The following is a 22,256-nucleotide window of genomic DNA, read 5'->3' as shown; positions in this document are numbered from 1 at the left end:
ACTGGGGTCTGTCCAATACTCTTTCTCTTTCCAATCTTACTTTGTAATTCTTTTGTCTGCTGTCCTTGGGCAAAAGAACTATAAAGGAAGGTTGGAATTCCTATATTATGTCTGCAGTTACAGTCTCTAACAGTGAATACCTGTGACTCATCCTAGTTTGAAGGATCATGGTGATTTCATTTCAGATTGGTAACTACAGGTACTAGGTAATTCTGGGAATGATGGGAGCTGCTCTGCTGTGCTTCAGCCTCTGGTCAGTATTGCCCATGTTGAATTGGCTAGTATGTTGAAGGGTTTTTCCAGCCTTGCTGAATTGTGATCTTTCACGTCGACATATGGAGCCTGCTCTGTGTACACTTGAAGAAGGAAATTACAGTCAGCCCTGTGGAGCTTATTACAGCTAAATAATGCATAGAATTGCTGTTGGAATATAAACAAGGTGCTTGGAAACACAGGGAAATACATGAAAGGGTTTTTAGAGCCATTTCTGGATATTTATTTCATGATGGTTTCCTTTTTAGCTATTACAGAAGAAGGGAAGGAAAATAAAGCTAGGCCAGCATGGTGTACTACAACTCTAGAGATCAGGGTTCAAGTCCCTGCCTGATCATGAAAACACACACACACACACACGTACATGCAGCCCCAGAAAAGCCTGCCATAGGTTCACCTTACGGTCACCATAAACTGGAAATGACTTGAAGGCACCCAACAATAAGTGACAGTAGAGCAAGACTGTTGCAAGTTGGGGGAAAAGTAGAAGAAGTTGTGCCAAAATTATCTGGGCATACCTCTGTGTAATAATAAAAAAATAATAGAACTTTTATTTATATACCGCTTTTCCTCCAGATCAAAGCGGTTTACATACAGTAAACTATATGACACATGTCAGATACAATATAAGAACAATTACAAACAATTCAATAAAAATAATTTTAAAAACAGTATATTAAAACAGTGAAGACTATCAGTTGTGGGTAAGCATCTTAATCTAGTTGGGGAATACTTTCCCTAAAGAGAGTCGGGAGGGTATGCTAACCGGAAGAGATAGGTTTTCAATGCCTTCTTGAAGGCTTCCGGTGTACAACTAAGTCGAATCTCTTCTGGGAGTACATTCCAGTGAGTTGGAGCTGTCGCTGTATAGGCTCTGGTGTGTTGCTGCCAGTCTCACCTTGGGGTGTTCAAGTAAACATTTCCCTGTTGTTCTGAGAGTGCGGGGAGGATTATGTAGGGAGAGGCACTCCCTCAAGTAACTCAGGCCCACTTTGTATTGGGCCCGGAAGCGAATTGGCATCCAGTGAAGAGATTTTAATACGGGTGTTATATGGTCCGACCTTGAGGTTCCCGTGACCAATCTGGCTGCAGCATTTTGAACTAACTGAAGCTTCCAAACCTGATACAAAGGTAGCCCCATGTAGAGCGCATTACAGAAGTCCAAGCAAGAGGTTACCAGTGCATGTACTACTGTTTCTAGGTCCCTTTGGTCCAGACAGGGACGCAGTTGGCGTATCAGCCGGAGCTGGTACCAAGCACACCTGGCCATCACATCCACTTGAGATGATAACTGTAGAGATGAATCCAGGAGTACTCCCAAATGGCGAACCTTGTCCTTTAGGGGGAGTGTAACCCGGTCTAGGACTGGATGGCAAATTTCCCTGTCTGGATTTAGGGCACCTATCACAAGTACCTCTGTTTTCACTGGATTCAGCTTGAGTTTGTTTTCCCTCATCCAGCACTAACAGCTTACTGAAAAGCACATTTGAATTTTTCCTTTGTTGAAGGGTTGCAGTAGATTTTGCTTACATTTTACTTTTCAAAGAAGTAGCCATGTGAGTCTCTTACAGCATAAAAAGGAGTAAGGAGGGGGGAGGGGAAGAAATGTAACAGCACCTTTAAGACTTTTTATTTTTGCTTGAGCTTTCATGGATATAAACTCACTTCTTTGGATGCAGTACCATGTTGCAGGTTGCCTTCCAAACGTCCTACTAACTTATTTCAGTCCTGAATTTTTAAGTTCAGACAGCATTAAACTAATGTTGATCTGAGAGGCAAGGCAAATGTCTTAGCTTGAAATAATATTTTATTTCAAATACAGTTGAAATAATAACCTCAAAAATAGGAGGCTATAGAGAATTGTAGAGCAGAAACAGAGAGTGAACCATTCCTAATAAATCTGAATCTCTGGTCCAAAACACACTGCAAAAACAATCCAGTCTGAGACCGTTTTAATAGCCTTGGCTCAGTGCTAGGAAATCCTGGGAATTATAGTTTGTTGTGGCACCAAAGTTCTCTGACAGAGAAGGCTAAATGTCTCACAAAACTACACTTCCCAGAATTCCATGGCATTGAACAAGGGCAGTTGAAGCAGTGTCAAACCAGATTGTTTCTGTAGTGTGTTTTGGACCTCTGTCCCTTACTCATGGCAGTAATAGAAGTGAGTTCACCATGATATTCAAACAGGAGCAGCTATGTTTGACTGTTATAATCAGTCTTCAAATAAAATGCTGAAGATAAGGTAGTTATGTTGGAACTCATGTCAGACTTTTTTTTCCTCCTTACCACAAGAACTGCATCTCACTTGTCTTAGACATCAAAATAATAAATAATTATTATTTGTAGTTTTTTATTCACAGCTGTCAGTCACTTTGAGAAATTTAGAACAATCTCACCACTTTATATCATCTACATTTGTTTCAGCTTAGGGGTATTATGAGTTATCCTTAACAAGTTGCTCTGCATAGTAGTTATGATTTTCAGCTGTGAGTGAGCATATGGATAAATGAGAACGTCTCTATAACAGACTGACAACCCAATGAATTTTTTCCCCTCAGCCTTGTGTCTGTCAATTAAATATAGTTTCCTTGCATAATATATGAGGTATAATGTTTCTGAGTCAGGCTAATGGCTCTGAAGACAGTAAAAAAAAATAAGTGTTTTCACCATTGATGTCACATAGAGGGACCATTCTGTGAAAGGGGTTATGAAAATTTATAGTGGATCTGAAATATGCACCAAGTTTGTATTGATATCTGTAACTTGCTAAACTGGATGGCAGACATTGTATAATATTAATATGAACTGTAAAAATGTTTACATTTAAGTGAAAGTTATAAAATAGTGGATTTTACTTTTCCTTAAATATATTCTGATGAATGATTTGGGCCCTACATTTTGTCATTCCTGTTTAGCCTACAGATACCTGAAAGATGTTTGTGTATTATGAAAGAGAGAGAGAGAATATATGAATTGGCTGAAGTGGTTGATTTGTATAGATCATGCTTTACATTTTCATATCTATTTTTCTGAAGATTTCCTCATCTTTGGTAACTCTCCTGTAAATCATTCTGCTGTTCTTGATAATGTTATCCACTATACAGTATAACCTGGCCTTCTAACATGAGATTCACTACAGTTTTTTTAAATGGAATTGTCATTTATATTATGAGTTATTACAATGAGTAAAGAGTGGTCTCCCAGGCACAAGCTCTGTGTTATGCTATTGTAAAGTTGAATTATTTTTACAGTGTTTGAATGTCAAGCGGCTCTAAAATTGTTTGTTGTAAAATAATCATTGTCTGGGTGCTGCTGACATAATTAGAAACTGGGTCAGATTTAGTTTCAGTGCCCTCATTGCCAGCTTTCACTTTATTCCTAGAGGGTTTGTAGCATCATTCTTTAAAAGCCTGTGGGAGTAAATACAATTAGAGCTGTGGGTTTGCTTGCATGCTGTTTACTGGAGAACAACTAAACCAGAACATTCATGCCATTTGTATTGTGTGGAACATTCTATTTGTTGTTCTCAAACAGTTAAAAATGTACCTTAACTTGTGTAAGTTCTTAAGATTCCAAACATTGATTCAAGATATTTTGTTATTTTAATTGAGAGGTGAGTGATAAGATTGTGACAATTCACATGTGATAAGATTTAACAGTAAAATATTAAATGCAGTTGGTTAGATCCAAAGTGATTAGGTCCAAATTGTCTTTTCCAATAAGAGCTTAAGATCCAGTGGAATGTCCCACTACATGAAGACAGAGGAAATTTGCCAGTTTACTGTATAACCCACTGTAACCTCTTACACTTTTTCCAGAGGATTCACAATCATCCAGAGAAACTAGTGGGAAGGAGAGTGTGTGTCATTTTTCCCTCCCCTTTCATCCATTGGATTGTCTTATGAGTGGATCTCTGGATACAAGAATTCTGAATCCAACCCTGTGTGTGTGTTTGTCCGTCCCATAGGGCAGTACTGGTTATTCTGTTAGGCACTCATGTAATATTGCCCTAATATTAATAATGCCAAGGCTCATGTTGTGCTATGAATCTGGCCATGCTGTGCATGTGCACCAGTCTGTTTTTCCAGGGAGAAAATTATACTTTTTATTTACTGGAGAGCATGACACTCAGTTACCTTTTAAAAAATAAATAATGTCCCTTTTAAGTGTGTGTGTGTGTGTGTGTGTGTGTGTGTGTGTATGTAATTGATTTCAGAATTGGAGAGTTATATAAATAATTTTTCAGATTTTTTTCTGTAATTTTTCCTGTGTTGTAAAGCAATTCAATATTGCCAAGAGAAAAGGAGTAATGTTTTTCTGATTCCTCAACTTATTTCCCTAATGGCTTTTCAATTCCTGGGTAGATAGGTGTGGGGTGTAGCAGCTTCCCTGACTGTTCTGCTGATAAATGATACAGGCTGCATCCACACTGCAAAAATAATCCAGTTTGATATTGCTTTAATTGCCATGGCTAATGCTATGGAATTCTGGGAATTGTACAGTGGGCCCTTGGTACCTGCTGGGGTTTGGTTCTGGGACCCCCTGTGTATATCAAAATCCATGGATGTTCTAGTCACATTAAATGCATTGGATAGTAAAATGGTTTCCCTTACATGAAATGGCAAAATCAAGGTTTGCTTTTAGTAATTTATATATTTTTAAAATTATCTTCAAGCTGTGGATGCTTGAATCTGTGGATAAAGAAAAGGATACGAAGGCCCAACTGTAGTTTTGTGAGACATTTAGCCTTCTCTGTCAGAGTACTCTGGTGCCACAACAAACTATAATTCCCAAAATTACAAAATATTGACCCATGACAGTTAAAATGGTGTCATACTGCATTATTTCTGCAGTGCAAATGCAGCCATAGAAGGTGTTCTGACAGGGGCAAAGCCAAATAGCTCTTCAGCTAACTCTCCATGTGTGTGTAACTCTTCACTGGGGATCCAGGACTATTCCTTGTCTTTCTGTGTGAACAGGTACCTCTCTTCCTCCTCCTCAGAGTTGTCACTTTCCACGGGAAGAAAACAGCAATGGTGGAGGGTAGGGCAAAGCCTTCCCCTCCTCAAGTGTTGATTGAAATGATGCAAATACAGTAATTCCTGTACAAGCCTAAAGTCTTTCCACTTCCAGAAGAAGTGATTCTAATGAATTCTTTCTCTCTGTTCTATAATTATGGATCCTAGTTTTGAACTTGTTGTACATAAAACTAACAGCACAATTTTCTTGTCTTTACTAGTTGTGTAGGAAGAGGAATTTGTTACAGATAGGTTCCCATGACAGTGTTTGAAGGGGCCTGAAAGGTACTGAATGGAAAACCTGTTAGAAGAACAATTAATTATTAATCATATTGTTATGTTGCTTTCTTTCCTAGATCAAAGTACTTTAGGCCATGCTCAACAGGAGAGCACTTCACTATAGAGGTGAGTCAAGGTTATCAACTCCAAAGCTTATTGTTCACCTTTTGCAAGTAATAGGAAAAATTTGTGAGCCCCAAATTTGCTAGTGGAAATGTGACATAAAATAAATTAAATTGAATTTGGACTTGTTCCTAGTTAGAGCAGATGAAGTAAACTCAGTGGAGGTTAAATTAATTATGACTACAGTAATTTAAGGACCATTTATTTCACAAGTCTGTGCTAGGTATAATTAGGTCTGGGCTCAATTCAGTATTTTAAAAACAGTTACAGAAGTCATTTGGTGCAAAGATGTAAGCCTTTTGTGACAGGAAAAATATAAACATAGTAATGCAAATGTATACATCAAGTAGGTGTGTATATTTGTGGGATTAATGTTTTTAATGATAATTTGTTTATGTATTTAGTAAACTGTATCCTTATGTCATGAATTCTCTGGGTGGCATATAAATAATAGAATTATAAATAGATTTTTAAAAATTAAAATAATAAAAACAATTTAAATAGACTAACAATATATTGGCGTTGTTAAGTTAAAACACCATCCACCACAAAGCTGGGCCAGTGAGATGCTATACTTAATTGTCTCAAAAGCTGTTGAGAGAGCCAGGAAGAACAGAATAACACTATTACTCTCTTTCCCCAGAGTAGGTTAGAGAAACTACAGCTATTTTACTGTCATACCCAGGTTTGAAACCATTCCAAATGAGTCCAGATAATCTTTCTTCCAAGAACAGAGGAAAATATCTCTGTTGCCCAGCTACCACATGTTCAAGCCTCATGCACAGAAGTGGAATATTCAAAAAGGGCAGTAGTTCTCACTGTACTTCATAGGCAAGGGAGGTCCTCTTTAGGTGAGCATGCACTACTGTCTTTTTGAAGCACCAGGCTCTTCCCCTTGACAGAGTGAAGTATTTACCAGTCTTTGAATGGGAGCCACCAGCTACATTAGTTAGATGGACTGATTCAAACATTTTAGCCACCTCATCAAGCCACGGTAACTGAAACTGATGCCATAAAATCTGACCAGACAGTGCACTAGTCTCTTCTATGGACTCTGGACTAAGTATAACATTAAATGCTAAGTGAATACATGCAATTTTGGCAAATTTCTCACAAAAGGGTTCCATTTCTGCTCACCACTTGGAATAAGCTTGTTGAGCATCATGTTTTTAATTATATCTTCACCATATACTAAACTGTAGTAATATCTGGAGTAGGTAATTAAGCATGACCAAGAATATAGTAGATGATGTAGATTACTAAATATGTTGATTTGGAGCTAGAATTCTTTGTTTAATGGAAATACTGTTTTATCTGTTTTCAGTTTGAGAATCTAGTGGAAAGTGATGAGGTAAGCACTTGGTTGCTGATTAAAATTCAGGGCCAACATGTTATATGCATATGCAAACTGGATCATGAAACTATAAAGAACCTATAAAGCAAAGGTATCCCCAAATGGTAGTATACTGGGTGCTAATGGACAAAGTTTTTTTCTAGCTGATTTAAATTTTGGATGTGGGTTCCCCTTGTTTTTTACTGATACCATTGTGTATGTGTTTAATGTGCATGTGTGAGATAGAGTGAGAGATTGCAATTATCAGAGGGGAATTTCTGTTCTTGATTCATTCTTGACTAAGCCACCAAAACCTTGATCACTTTGAAAAAATGGAAAATATTGCACATTTGTATATTTGTTGGTATAAGGCAGTGGCTAATAGACAGGGCTATGAATTAGGAAATCACTGGTTTTAATCTCACCTCTGCATGAACTTGCTAGGTGGTTGTAGGCAGATTAACCTTAACCTTAATTAGCCCTCTTAACCTCAGTTAACCCTCTCCATCTATAATATGGAAGATAATATTAGCATACCTTACAGGAGTGTTATAGGAATGATAGCTAGGTATGTTTAGGAAGTGTCTGAACATTCAAAAGTGCTATACAAATGTTAGTCAAAAGAGACAGATGGAAGTGGAGGGCTAATTCATTAGTTCTACTGAAAAACTTGTTTCAGTGGGTTTCTTCCTCCATCAGCAGTCACCAACAGAAGTGCTTAGACTTTGAAACAGCTGAGCAAGAGATTAGATTGATGGGTCACTGCATTACCTGTACAGCTTTGTTTAGTTTTTTTCTCTTTCAGCGATTTTCATTAGTAAATAGGGGGAAATGGTAACTTTTAGAACTGAGTAACTGATTTGCTCATTTTTCCTCCCCATCAATTTTTCTTTTTATTTTTTGTGTGAGCAAGTGACCTTCCAGATGCTGATGGACTTTAGTTGCCATCAGCCCAAGCCACCATGGCTAGTAGTGAAAGATTATTGGAACTGCTGTCCAAAATTTTCTGGAGGCCCACAATTGCCAAGTCCAGTTTTAAAGTGCAATCCTATAGGCAGAGATTGTCTTGGTTATTGGTGATCTTATCCAAGTTTCTAGGGCCCTGCCCAGGTGGGCCATTTTGTATGTACTCCGTACGTACTAGGGTTGCCTGCGGGGGTCTCTTTCAGACGCCCGCAACCCTAGTACCTATGGAGTATGTACAAAATGGCGGCACTCCATTCACATGGGCGCTGCCATTTTGACGTAATGGCCGTGTCGTGTCCAAACAGTGCAGTGCGGCCGTTACGTCTTGGTGCCGCTGAAGGGTGCTTGTGGTGCCCTTTCAGCGTCGCCCGAAGGAGCTCCATTTTGGAGCTCCTTCTGCCGTGCGTATTGCTGGCGTGCCAGCAATACAGAGAGAGAGCCCCTTTCTCTCTCTCTCCCCGCCACTTGGGGCATGAAGCCCCAAGGACACCCCTTTACAGGCCATGGGGAAGCGGCCTTTTGTAGACCTGTAATGCCAAAAAAAAAAAAAATGTTTCTACCTACATTGTGGTGGTGGTGGGGACCCTTTGACCCTCTAGATGTTTTCACCTGTAGCTCCCATTAGCCCCACCCAGAGTGGCTAATGGTAAAGAGTCTCCAGAACATCTGGAGAGCCAAGGTTTCTTGACTTTTGGTACAGTAAATACTCTGAAGCATTTTTGTAGCAACCTCTTTGACTTTCAGCACCGAAGTTTAGCCAGAGTTTTAAAAAATCAGTGAAGGGAATCACTTCAGTAATTCAGAATGCAAGAAGAAGGAGACCTGAGCACATTACACATGCACATCCTTTCTGCTCTAAAAATTTAGGTGACTGGTCATTTAACAAGTTATTTAGGCAGATCTAGGCTTAGGCTAACAAACGTACTGTTTCATCTAGTTGGGATCAGTAGCAAAGTAATACTTAAGAAATTTAAGATATTACTGGAAAGGTATGTAAACTAGAGAGAAGCTTGGAAGAGAATCATATCTCTATAGAGGAAGGTTGATAATTGTTTGAAATCCACATTTCACTAGAATTGTTTACAAACAAAAACAGCTATCCCACCCTGCTCTTAATTCACCATGGTGTTCTGGAATAGAAATATGTTGACAAGTTTTTTTTCTTCCATACATTTAATACCTGTTTAATTTGTTTAAAGATAGGAGTATTTTAATTTGTTATTGTTTTAAGTTAGATTTATTATGTTTGAAGGATAATTTGATGATGAATCCTTTATAATTTTGCAACTGTAAGTATATAATGTTTTGGTAATTTGTAACAGGGTGAAAGTCCAGGGAGCAGCCAAAGGTAAGACGTTTTATTTATAATAAATGTTTCCCCTCCTTCATCCTAAAATAGCTGTGAAATGGGGTCATATAGAAGCAGGGAGGAAACAGGATATGATCTGCCAGGTCCAAAGTCCTACCAGACTTTTCAGGAGCAACAAGATCATATTATTAATGTATGCAGCCTAAATTCACCCCCATTTTTGGCCAATAGGAAACCAAAGCCCACTCTGCTGGAGTATTGCAATTGGAAGCACTTTCAGTCCACTCCACCTACTGAAAGCTGGGAAATAAACTGCCACATCACTCCATTGACCCCCCCCCCCCACTCAGAGTTAAATGGAACTTTCTTCCAGGTGTATGGATGTAGGTTTGTAATTTTAGCTCTGATTGATAAAAAAAAGATTCTGGCTCACACACGAAATAAAACATGCACAAAAGAAGAGGGTTGTACAACAGGAATTGTATATATTACAGTCCTTAGGATACTATAATATTTTGTCATTTGTAGAGCACTGAAGAAGTATCTTATTTGCATTTCCGCTTAAATTTGGGAATATGTAGTAAAAATATGGATTTTAATATTGGCCCACTTTTGGGGATTCCAAATAAGTTTCTGCCTTAGTCATTAATTTTATGGTTTTTTGTGGGTTTTTGGGGCTATTCGTTTTAGTCAGAATATACAACTAAATACCTCATCAAAAATTGCTAATGTGATACAAGGTTGGATTAAGTCCTTGCACTTGATTCTACAGTTGGCCCTTGGCATCTGCTAGGGTATGATTCCAGGAGCTCACATGAATACCAAAATCCATGGATGCCCAAGTCCTATTAATTACAATGCTATAGTATAATGGTGTCACTTACATAAAATGGCAAAATCAAGGTTGGGTTTTTGGAATTTATATACAGTCGGCCCTTCTTATACACAGACTTTTTATACACGGATTCAAACATCCACGGTTTGAAAATGTTCAAAAAAAGTATACATTTCAAATATCAAACCTTGATTTTCCATTTTTTTTTTACAAGGGACACTGTTTTGCTGTGTCATTATATTTAATGGGACTTGAGCATCCACAGATATTGTTATCCACAGGGGATCTTGGAACCAAACCCCAGTGTATAACAATGGTCCCCTGTACTTTTAAAAAAATTTCAAACCATGGATGCTTGAATCCATGGATAATAAATCTGTGGATACAGAGGGCTGACTGTACAATAGAGAGCTGGTAAGTGGTATTTTGACACTTTTAAATGTACTTCACTTTTCTACCCACCCTTACTGTTGGCTCAGAATAGGGGATTTCATGCACATACACTAGTTTTTCACACAGTTCACTCTTGATGTGAAAATTGCATGTGGAAGCCTGTCTCTCCATTACTCTAAAATGATGTCAATATGACTAATTTTCTTTTCTTCTTCTTCTTGTTCTTTCCTCCTTTCGTTCAGGCCTTTGACTGAAGAAGAAATTGCTGCTCTAAAAGAGAGGCATTATAATTCCATTGCTGAAAAACAAAGAACGTTGGATGATAAACTGCATTCTGAGGTAAGTAAATACAGTAATTTTTTGTATGTATGCTCTTTTTGTATGTATGCTCTTTTTAATACAAATCTTAACATCACTTTGGCACCTTGTTTCTGGTTTGTCATTAAACCCTGGCTTAATGTCCATTTAAAAGTAAAAGTACTCAACATTTACACCAAGAGTCCCCCAGCTGAGATGTAATGGGAACATTATAAGCCAGAAACAAACCAGCACATGAAGATAGCAGTGTTCTTTTTCTATACTTGTTCCTGACTTGTTCATAAAATGATTCTTGACCCAGGGCCAAGTGTAAATGTTACATGATTGCTGTGGAGAGTTGCCTTTGCAGTGTGGTATCCCACATATAGATCTTCCTCCCTGGGAAGGCACACTGTACTTGATCATATTTCTTCCAGGCACCAGAGAAAGACCCAGGCTTTGATGTAGCTGTGGACATAATGTAGGAAAGCAGTTGAGCAAGCTACTTGTAAATAAGAAGGGCAGTGGACTTGCTTATCCTTTGTTGGTTGCTTGGCAGGGACAAGAATTCTAACAGAAGCCCCATAGTTTCAGTCATGCTTTAATGATAGGGAGAGGAAAAAGGATAAGAATTTGTGTTTGGAAAGCAAAATTCTGTACAGTATTTTACATTGGGCTGAATAAAATTTTAGTCACAGATAGAGTAGACTAACACTTGCAAGACCCATTTCAGTGGGTCTGCTTTAAAACTGAATATCACCTGTTATAATTTGTCTAGGTGCAAAAATAGTCATATACCCACAAAATTGCATGATACTGTAAATGCGTTTCTAACAAGATCTGTTGTGCAGCCGAATGTGTCAGGTGGTTCAGGTGAGAAAGGTTCAGTGCTATTTATACAAACAACCAGAACTATCTGTGAAGCAGCACCCAAAATGTAGATAAGATGAACACATGTTTGCCAAAATCTTTGTAAATTGGCAACTTGCTTGATAAATAACACTACTGATTTCATGCAGTAAGAAAGGAGTTAGTTGAAACCAGCATGGCTGCTTAAAAGCTCAACATTGCTACTTCAGTCTGAATGAGCAAATGCTAAACTGCTCATCAGAAAAATAACAAAAGAGACAGCAATGTGTAGTGGTTTGAGCATTAGACTACAAGTCTAGAGTCTGGGGTTCACACACAGTCACACACAGTCTTAGCATCAGAGGAGAACAAAGGCAAACTCCCCTCTGATCAAATCTTGCGAAGAAAAGCTCGTCATAGAGTCATCTTACGGTCGCCCTAAGTTGGAAATGGTTTGAAGGCACACAACAACCAAAATTATAATAGAGGTTATGTGTTAATTCTTTAGTGTTTACAAATACTTAAAAATCATTTTAGTCTTCACCCTAGTCTTGCAATCATTACTGCTCTTAGGTTGCGATAGTTTAAATGTCTATATTGCACCATCAATAAAAATGTACATTAGAGGTTCAGTCAAAACTCAGTTGGTGTTAGAAAATCATATGAAAATATTTTCTTGTTTTTTCCCCTTCTTATCTTACGAATAATTTAAAAATATTTTTCCAAATAACATTTCCTTTGAATTCAGTGCATTCATTTTCATAGGAGAGTTAGCTAGGTTCTCTTTTGTTAACCCTTATTATTTTGTTCATATACAGTTAGCCATACAAGAGGAGAAGTTAAGAATAGAAGAGGAGACTTTATATGCTGCGCAGCGTGAAGCAGCCAGGGCAGCAAAGCAGAGAAAGCTCTTGGAGGTGAGGGGAGAAGACCCCAAAATATATGTGTTAGAGCCTCAATTATGTATCTTGCGCTTAGTTTCAAATGCTTTCTTAAATAAAGTGATGCTTGCTTTCTACTGGTTTCTATTTCTTGTAATCTCTCAAGCTAAGGATCTTTCATGTTGTCAGGCATTTTATGCAGGAAATATGTATATTAGGACTATGTTACAAATCAGATTGTTCCCAAATATTTAATAATAACAATAACAATAATGACAGCAGCAGTAATATATATTTATATTCCACCTTCCTCCCAAAATTGGGACTCAAGGCAGCTTACACTTTAAAAGAATAATACATTTAAAAACATACAAAAATTAACATTAAAATAGAATTAATATTAAATATTAATCTCTAATTAAAAGGCTAGAATACTATTTTAAACAGTTCACTTTAAAACAATACAGCACCCACTTACCTGTTCTTTAAAAACTTTCTGTATTAAACGTCTGCTTTAATAAAAAGGGGTTTTCTTGCCAGTGGAAGGACATCAGGGAGAGACCATTCTGGCCTCCCTGGGAAGGGAGTTCCAGAGTCTAGGGACACCCATAAGAAGGCCATCTCTCCCATCCCCATCAACCATGCTTATGATGCTAGTGGAACTGAGAGAAGAGACTTTCCTGGGCCTGAGTAGGCACATACAGGTCTGTCAGCCTGGTCCTGAGCCATATACAGCTTTATAGGTTATAACCACCACTTCAAATTGCATCCAGAAACAAACTAGGAGCCAGTCGAACTGTTTGAAAAGGGGAGTAATATAGTCTGTAACAGAGTTAATATTCTAGATGCAGTTCTTTGAGCTAGCTGAAGGTTCCAAATATTCCTTAAAGTAGCCCCATGCACAACACATTACAGTAGCCCAAACAGATTATAACTAAGACATGTACCACCATGGTCAGATCCAGCATCTCAAGGAACAGGCACAGTCAACACACAAGTTTTAAATGTACAAAAGTATTCCTGGCCACCACAGAAACCTGAGCTAAATCCAGGAGAAAACCCAAAATGCTAACCTGTGTCTTCAGAGGGACTGTAACCCCATCTAACAGAGTTTGAATTCCTATTCCCTGATGAGGATTTCAACTGACCAGGAATACTTTGTCTGGATTAAGTTTCAATTTGTTCGCCCTCATCCAGTCCATTACTGATGACAACCACTGGATTAAACCGAGACAGCCTCCTTGGTCTGAGGTGGAAAAGAGTAGATCTGGGTGTCATTTGCATATTGATAGTGCTGCACCCCAAAACTCTGGGGGAAAAATTCCCAGCAGTTTCATGGATATATTAAATAGTATGGGAGACAAAACAGAACTCTGGATTCACACCTCAAGGAAGCAAGAGAACCACTGTAAAGCTTCCAAGACCCTTCCCAGCAAGGCAGCCCAGAAGAATACCATGATCATGATATCAAATGCCAGTGAGAGGTCTAGCAGAATGAACAGGGAACACTTCTCCAGTCCAGTTCCCTGGGTAAATTGTCCACCAAGGTTATCAGTGCTGTCTCTGATTCATACCCAAACCTGAAACCTGGAGCTGGGAAGCCACCAGTAACTTGCCCAAGAATAGTACGTTAGACACTGGCTGGACTGCAGTGAGATTGTTCAGACAGATTTGGGAGTGAGACTCCTCCAAGGCAGGCTGAATCTGAATCTGAATCGGCACATTTAAAGATTCATTGGCAAACCTGGAGTCAGAAGGTCTAAAAAAAGTTCTTCATATAAGAAAAACATCAAAATAAATGAGGAAGGTAAGGGGTGTAGCTTTGGGACTAACAGTTCTAGTTTGAATCACAGTGAGTAGTTATATTGCAGCTCTCCAATCCTACTGATTTGGTAGAAGGATATTAAAATAATATGTCACAAGACTGACCCTGCCAATGTTCAGTGTTTGTTTGCTAATTTATCTCCCAGGAGCATTATTTTGAAGAGGGTAGTGCCAGGTAGTTGCTTTGGAAATGCTAGATGCAGTCTGGACCTTTGCCCTCTGCCAGTATATTCTCACTTATATCATCTACATCTGACCTGTTGTTTTTCCTGTATTTAATATCAAGAAAGCAGTGAACAAAACCCAAGTCTTAAATTACTTTTCATCCATCTTAACCCATTTAATATTGCAGCTTCATGTTTAGAGACACCTCTGTCACATATTTTATTTACTTACTAGTAGCCAAATTCTCCTTGGACAGTGATAAGGAAAAGCACATAACTTCTTCTCTCTGCCTAACTCAATTCTGAATACAGTTGTTCCTCCATATTTGCTAGGGTTAGGGGAACAAGACCCCTGTGAATATGGAAAAAATGCAAATAACAAAAACACTGTTTTTACACCTCTCTAGGAATCTCTAGGTCCTCCAGTGCAACTCTGGTCAATGTCCAACATAGACTGACCATAGAATGACACTGGAGTAGCTACAAATGGTCTTTCAGTGCAACTTTTAGTTAACGTTGACCACAGAGTTGCACTGGAGGACCTAGACAGTCCTAGGGAGAACATATTAATGAAATCTGTGAATAATCAAATCTGCAAATATCAAAGCCGCAAATATGGAGGGATGACTGTATTATGTTTCTTCAAATGCTGAACCTATTCTTCTGAAATGGTGTAGGTTTATTTATTATGCCTATTCTATATTATTTTTAAAACAGTTGCCCATGAGGATGGGGAAGGGTGGCAAAAAATCCTTGTGGCACAAGTGCACTCTTTGTCTGAAAAATCCCAAATGTAAAGATGTTAATGCACAAAAGTCTTAGTGCCTGTTGTTCTAAACATTGACAAACATTTTTGTCAGATATTGGGTAAGTTTATTCCCCTCCAGTGGGGATACTATATCTGCAAATTCCAGCCAAGTATTATAAAAGAGGAAGAAATATAATAATTGTTTAATTATCTATAATAATAATCAGTGGGAATAGTCAGGCATGTAGGTTTGGATTTTCAAATCAAGGTTTGGATTTGGACCTGAATAGAATTTTGCAGCATCCAAATTGGTCCAACCCAAATAGGGCTGTTTTCTGAATATGGTATATTTTAAATGTTTTGTAGAGTTCAGCCTAGGGTGATCAGATAGTGTTCAGCTAGTGATTTTACATATTTTTAGATGCTAACAGCATGTGGCTCAAGTATAAGAAAGCAGGATTCCTTATTTGTGTATTTAGACAGGGTTGGTTTTTGTTTTTGTTTTTGTGTGGAAGATATATTTATTCTGGGTTAGCTGTCAGTGTAAACATAGCATTGTTGCTTTTCATGCTAAGAAGTGCATACTGCAAATTGGGGGACTGTCTAGCAAAATTTAGGATAAGGCCCTTGTAAAATTACTAAACATTCAAAGGAGTACTGGAAGCAAGTGAGGGAAAGAACAAAGTATGCCACCTTCAACTCATTCTAGGGAACCCAGATTAATAAAAACCACCTGTTTGAAGAGCAGTTTCTGTTTGTGTATTATGTTGATTTTATTGTTCACAATCTTTACTTGTTTTCTTTTACTCTCCTTTTTTTCTCCTAGCAATTCTAGCTTGCCATACCAAATCATACACTGAATTTCTAATACTGGAGAATTTTCCAGTGATTTTTTTCATGCAACAGAGATCAGTTTTTAGTTTTATAATTGCGCAGATGTTTAAATTGTGACTCCCATTACTCTGGTTTGTTAGAGCTTCATAAGCAGGTTTTCGCATCTCCTTTTTCTATGCACCAACTTGCAGAGACTGTTTCAGCTGCAATTTATTAAATAACAATTTTCTGTGACATCCAAGCACTGTGGTTGAAGCTCTGCCTATCAATCAGAATTGCAATCATAATTTGATTCTCCTTTTCAAATCAGCTTTGTGGACAGCAGCAATTAATCCGGTCACGTATCACAGGATACTATGTTTTAACAAACTGGGAGGTTCCCCCTCAAGCCAAGGGGAGAAGCAAATATTTCTCATTGTTCATGTATGTTCTACCCAATCATAGTTTGTTAGTAGAGCAGTGTTATGACTGACCTGGTCCCATATATAATTAAAAGTCTTTAGCCTCTTACCACATCTCTGTGTAAGGAAGCTGTTTGTGTTGTTTCATATTATATAGAGAGATAGTTATAAAACATAGCATTCATGATTTTGATATGATTCCCTTTTTAATTCCTTTTCGGAAAGGGGGATGTAGCTTAACAGTGGGTAGAATACTGAGGCCCAATTGATTAGTATTGGATTAGTAGATTACTAAATCAATGGATTAATAAACATTAGAGGATTGGTATTGTGGAATAAAATAAAATTGTCTCAGTGTTACTTGGCTTTTCCCAACCAATCCACATACTTTAAGATTATGGACATCTAGAGTCAGTTACATACAGACATAATTAATATTTCTTACATTATGATAAAATATTTTGAAAACAAGCATGTCAAGTCATCCCAGTACTTTAGTAATTAAGAGTGTTGTGTCTGATAGCATCTTAGGCTTCATGTATAAAATTGCCTGCAAAGTGCATTCTTAAAAATGAGGATGCAAAATCTGTTCTGATCTGTCAGTTGCTTCCAGCACTATTGAAATTTTGAGGAACCACTATCAATAAAAGATATTAATAGCACAATTGATATTTCTGTCTGCTGTCTATAGTATTGGTTGTATCAGGTATTACAAACTAAGTGCAGGTAGTTTACTTAATGACCTGTTCCAAATATTACCCATTCCCATTTAAGAAACATAGCAAACTCATCTTCATTTTAGAAAATTATGTTTTGCATGCTTCAAGTTACACTTACTGAAACATACCTTTGTTTTACTTTTATATTGTGTAAGTAAGGAAAGCTTTACCACCCAGTTTGCATTCAAGTATTTTGGGGTCTTGGTCAAAATTTTGAATTGTCTTTTCAAAAATGAGTAGCATTGGATTTTCTGTATCAAATGAATTCTTCGCCTTAATTTTTAAGCTACTGTAAAATAGTCAGAATTGTTAGTACAAGTACAGAATATTTAATAGTAGGATTAAATTTGCTTCTGTAAATTGAGAAGTAAAATAAAAATAGAAGAGCTGTTTTAACTGCACTTGAAACTGATTCTCACACTTGGGCACCCTCAGACTTGATATTATTAAAAACATTTGGGAATAAAGTCATTCAGCTCCTAATGAGAAATGATCCATCAAGCATCAGTTGAGACATACATGATATTGATCATTTAACTTAACTTGTAGAGAAATGGCCATAAATTGGATATGGCATGAAAACACTATTTAAATGAATACTTGAGTTGTAGTAGAGCATCCAGGCAAAAGCAGATTCTAGAATGTGAATAGTTTTTCTTTTGAGTTTATTTATTGAAAAAAAATATGTTCATTTTTTGTTGTTGTTAGCAACAAAGGCAGCAGAGAATAACACAACGAGCAAATAATGGAGACCCCCAAAGGTAAGATGCACAGTTAGAATTTGGAAATTTGAAAGAAAGATATATTGATTTATTGATTTATCTATGTAGATAAATCTGAATTTTAACAAAGGAATGTATTCATGTTGCACAAGTCTATATGCTTAGAAGGAAATATGAAAAAATTAACAAGGAAAACAGCATCAAACAAAAACAATGTCATCTTAAAACTATGCTGAAATTCTGATCTGTCACACTAGCTACTAGCTCCTTCCCCTGGGAGCCTTGGTGGCACGGTAGTTAAATGCTGGTACTGCAGCCATTCACAGCCATAAGGTTGTGAGTTCGATCCCAGGCAGGGCTCCAGGGTCAACTCAGTCTTGCATCCTTCCGTATGTTGCTAAAATGAATATCCAGCTTGTTGGGAGCCATTAGCTTACACAAGGGAGTGCTTACGTGCACTGATAAACAATATAAAAGTATACTTGCCATTGCTATTGCTATTCTGCCAGTGTCACCCATCAAAAACATACTTCTTAGCCAGTCAGCGCCACAGCCGAACTTTTTCCAAGATATTGCTGATCAGGGAGCAGGAGAACGATGACTATAGTGCTCTCCTGACTGGGGTGCATTGAGATAGACAACTAGAGAGATTCCTTGGGGTCCTGCTGCAGCTGCTTCTCCCAGTACACTCTGCAACCAGGCAGCACCTTGGACACCTATCATTGTCAAGGATTCTACCTGGCTTAAGAGGTAGGTTTAGAGGGACATGTTTGGTCATTAATGACTGTAAACATGAGTCCCAAAAGTTACAAGATTGTAAGTCCATCTTTCAGTCTCATAAATATTGAATAGAATGCCAGCTAATGGGTGTCTTTTACGTGGCTTTCAGCTTATGCTAAAAGCCGCACGATGGCACAAGCCCCATTATATCCAATGGGGCTTGAGCATACGCACTATTTGCCTTACACGGGAGGGTCCGGAATGGATCCCCCACATAAGGCAAAGGTGCACTATATTTTTTAGGAATTGTGTTTGTGCTTTTAATCATTTGGAATGTCCTGCAGCTAGTTCTACAGAATGGTTCTCATATAGGGTTAGGCCCTGTGCAGACTGGCTGTTTGGCCGGCCTAGGGGTAGAGTCAGGGCGTAGCGTCTACATGATGCATGCCCGGCTCTGCTCCCAGGATGCTGTGACGCATGGCACATGACGTTAAGGCGCTCTTCCAGTGCTGCGGCCTCATTACGCAGTACTGAAGAACTGTCTTAAAGTCATGGCACTGTGGCTATTGTGCCCTTTCCAGGGCGCAAAAAGGAGCCGCTTTTTGCAGCTCCTTTTTGCACCCTGGAAAGGCCAAATCAGTTGCCACGGCCCTGATCTGGGTGTAAAAGGGGCAGCTGCATGCCACCCTTTCAGGGCTGTCTGTACAGCTCCTTAATCATAGAATCATAGAGTTGGAAGAGACCACAAAGGTCCTACCTCCTGCCATTCAGAAACTCGCAATCGAAGCATCCCTGATAGATGGCCATCCAACCATCTGGTTGTTTGTTTGTTTGTTTTTTAAGTAGAAAATTATGTTAGTGTTGTAAGCAAATTTTCTGTTGGTTCTAAGGAACTCCTCCAAACTTATTCCTCCTGGATATAACTTGCTCTTTATTTTACAGCTCAGCTGCAGAAGAGGATTTTGATTCTTACCTGAGAAATGTAAAACAGCAATATGAAGCTTTTCGAAGTAGCAGTAAGTGTGTATGTTATGTTATTCCCCCCACCTTAAATTACAACTACTACACCCAGTTATTGCAATGAATATAGCGGGTTAGGCCCAGTGCAGACTGTTTGCATATAAATACCATTCATACAGATGTCAGATTGCAATAATTCAGAATGTATTAATTTTAATTAAAGTTACTTGTAAAAATAATTCAGAGGTGGAATCCACAAATCATATTAGATGCAAGTAGAACAGTAAACATTTAGCTAAAGAGAGTTCAGTCTCTAAAACAAACTGGGCCCTCGTTTGTATAATTAAGTCTCCAAATAGTGGGCAATTGGACAATGAAAATGAGGATTTCTAGGTGAATGGAGGCACATCTTTTTCTGTGGTGTAACCATATGAGTGTTCCTAAGCTATTGCAAATTTGGGTTCACTCCACAAAGTCAGTGGCATTTTTTATCATATCTACTTATTTATTTATTTATTTAGGATCACCATAACCAGTACAACATTAAAGGAAGTTTGCAGAGCAGCAGGGTGGAAATAATACTTCCTCTTTCACAAGACATAGCAGAATTGACCAGTATCAGTTGGCTCAGGCAGCCTTTGGCTGACAGATTCTACAGTTAGTAGTTCAGCAAAAGGCAGATACATCAATCCCAAACTAGAGAACTTGTATAAATCCCAAATTATTGTGGATTTTTCCTCTGTACTATCCAGAGAATGAGATATTAGTGGATGTCCAGAAATCATGTTGTTGTTACCTAACTGGGTATTATTCTGGAACTGAATGAATTAAGAGCCCTGGTGGTGCAGTGGTTAAATGCCTGTACTGCAGCCACTCGCTCAAAACCACAAGGTTGCGAGTTGAAGACCAGAAAAAGGGCTCAAGCTTGACTCAGGCTTGCATCCTTCCGAGGTCGCTAAAATGAGTACCTAGATTGTTGAATTAGCTTACATTTGTAAACCACTTAGACACTGCCTTAGGCGGTATGAAGCGGTATATAAATGAAGCTTGTTTGTTTGTTTACCTCAGTGCCTGGATTGTGGGGGGTTTTCTGAATTTTTTGTATCCATTATGATAAAGATTAAGACATCTTGACTGTTTATAATTATGGCAGGTCACTTTATTTCCTATAATTGTTGATGTGGGAGACATGAGAATAATGACTCTCTTTTGTTTCTATATATTTGCGCCATCAAGCTTTTGTTTACTCCTTCCCTCTGCCCCTGACACATTCATCAGCCAAGTATTTTATTGCATGTAGAGGTGCTTTTCTACTATGAGGATCCAGACACATCCCATCTTGTCTGATTTTGGAAGCTAAGCACATCCCAACATGGTTAGTACTTGGGAGACCACCAGAGAATACCAGGGGTCTCCAGGTAGGACTAAGAAAAAATCCTGGCTGCCATCTTGGAGAGCAGTGAGAATTAAATTCAGTATAAAGCAGCTTCCTTTGTTATGAGAGCAAATAGTGGTTTTTGCTAGAGGAATAAATATGGAAAATATTTTTGGTGATTCCTGCATGTCACCTCTCACACTATTCCAGAGTGTTCCCAGAGCCTCTAGATTAGCTTTGTGGGGAAGGGGGGTGCTGTAGAGGAAGGAAAGCAAAACGCTACCATCTTCCCCTTCACTGGAAAGATTATTTCCATGGATGAAGTACCATTTGCAGGAATGTTGAATTCAGATGGTAAGCATATTTGGTTATACACACACACTCACACACAAAGCTTAAACATATTTGGGTTTATCTATTTATATCTCAAATGTAAACATGTTTGGTTGTTGTTGTTTTTGTAGGGCTATCATCAGATGCTACTGTTCTGACACCAAATACAGAGAGCAGCTGTGACCTAATGACCAAAACCAAATCAACAAGTGGAAATGATGACAGTAATTCCTTAGATTTAGAATGGGAAGATGAAGAAGGTACTTATACTTAGCTGTATTAAAAATCTCACCTAAGTGATAAAAATATTTTTGACTGCACCTAAGCTGATACCATTGCATACTACACAGATACTGTTGGATTTTGAATATCAACCCACGTATGATATCCTTATTGATTTATAAATTGCCTAGGCTACACAGGATAATGGAATTCATAAACCAAAATTGTCTACCACTCTTTTTCAGAAAAACATACTGAATGAATAGAAAACATTAAAAAAAACCTGGGCTTCTAATTCATGACGGGATGAAATCCCATGTCAGTATTTTCTTTTCTCTTTTTTAAAATATATTATTTATTGATTTATTTAAAAAATAAAGTAAAAAAACCAACTATATACAAAGATTCAAAGCAGTATAAACAATTCAGTGAGTTTTCAAAAAAGTAAAAAATATATACTTGGACATTTCTTTCTTTCCTTCCTTCTTTCTCTTGAGTTCTTCTGTTAATTTGCACTACATTATGATCACCAGATAATATAGACAATGAAAAATATTTACCAAAAAACAAAACATAAACCTACACATACCAAGAAGTATCTATAATTGTTACATGATTATAAAACCCATCTATTTTTGTTGCTTTATATATTCTAAATTGATTTTTATCATTTCGCTT

At 37.9% G+C, this 22,256-nt stretch overlaps 1 protein-coding gene across 2 annotated transcripts in view; it reads left to right on the top strand.

Moving 5' to 3' along the window:
- Positions 1 to 22,256, top strand: part of LOC149313043 (AP-1 complex-associated regulatory protein-like) — a 28,928-nt gene that overhangs the window by 2,707 nt on the left and 3,965 nt on the right. For both annotated transcript variants that reach the window (XR_016281341.1, XM_089525957.1), the window contains exons 2-9: positions 5,648 to 5,696; positions 7,018 to 7,044; positions 9,315 to 9,340; positions 10,772 to 10,868; positions 12,494 to 12,592; positions 17,955 to 18,007; positions 19,631 to 19,704; positions 21,488 to 21,616. Coding sequence is in view for 1 of the 2 variants with exons in the window: in XM_089525957.1 (XP_089382083.1) it covers positions 5,648 to 5,696; positions 7,018 to 7,044; positions 9,315 to 9,340; positions 10,772 to 10,868; positions 12,494 to 12,592; positions 17,955 to 18,007; positions 19,631 to 19,704; positions 21,488 to 21,616 (554 nt within the window). In the remaining variant the exon portion in view is untranslated. The remainder of the gene's footprint in view (positions 1 to 5,647; positions 5,697 to 7,017; positions 7,045 to 9,314; positions 9,341 to 10,771; positions 10,869 to 12,493; positions 12,593 to 17,954; positions 18,008 to 19,630; positions 19,705 to 21,487; positions 21,617 to 22,256) is intronic.

Source organism: Sceloporus occidentalis, unplaced genomic scaffold, assembly GCF_023333645.1.
Source record: "Sceloporus occidentalis isolate IW3139 unplaced genomic scaffold, rSceOcc1.0.p SCAF_5, whole genome shotgun sequence".
In the NCBI taxonomy this organism is placed as follows: Eukaryota; Metazoa; Chordata; class Lepidosauria; order Squamata; family Phrynosomatidae; genus Sceloporus; species Sceloporus occidentalis.
The sequence above is the reverse complement of the archived record's forward strand: the minus strand, read 5'-3'. Positions and strand labels throughout refer to the sequence as shown.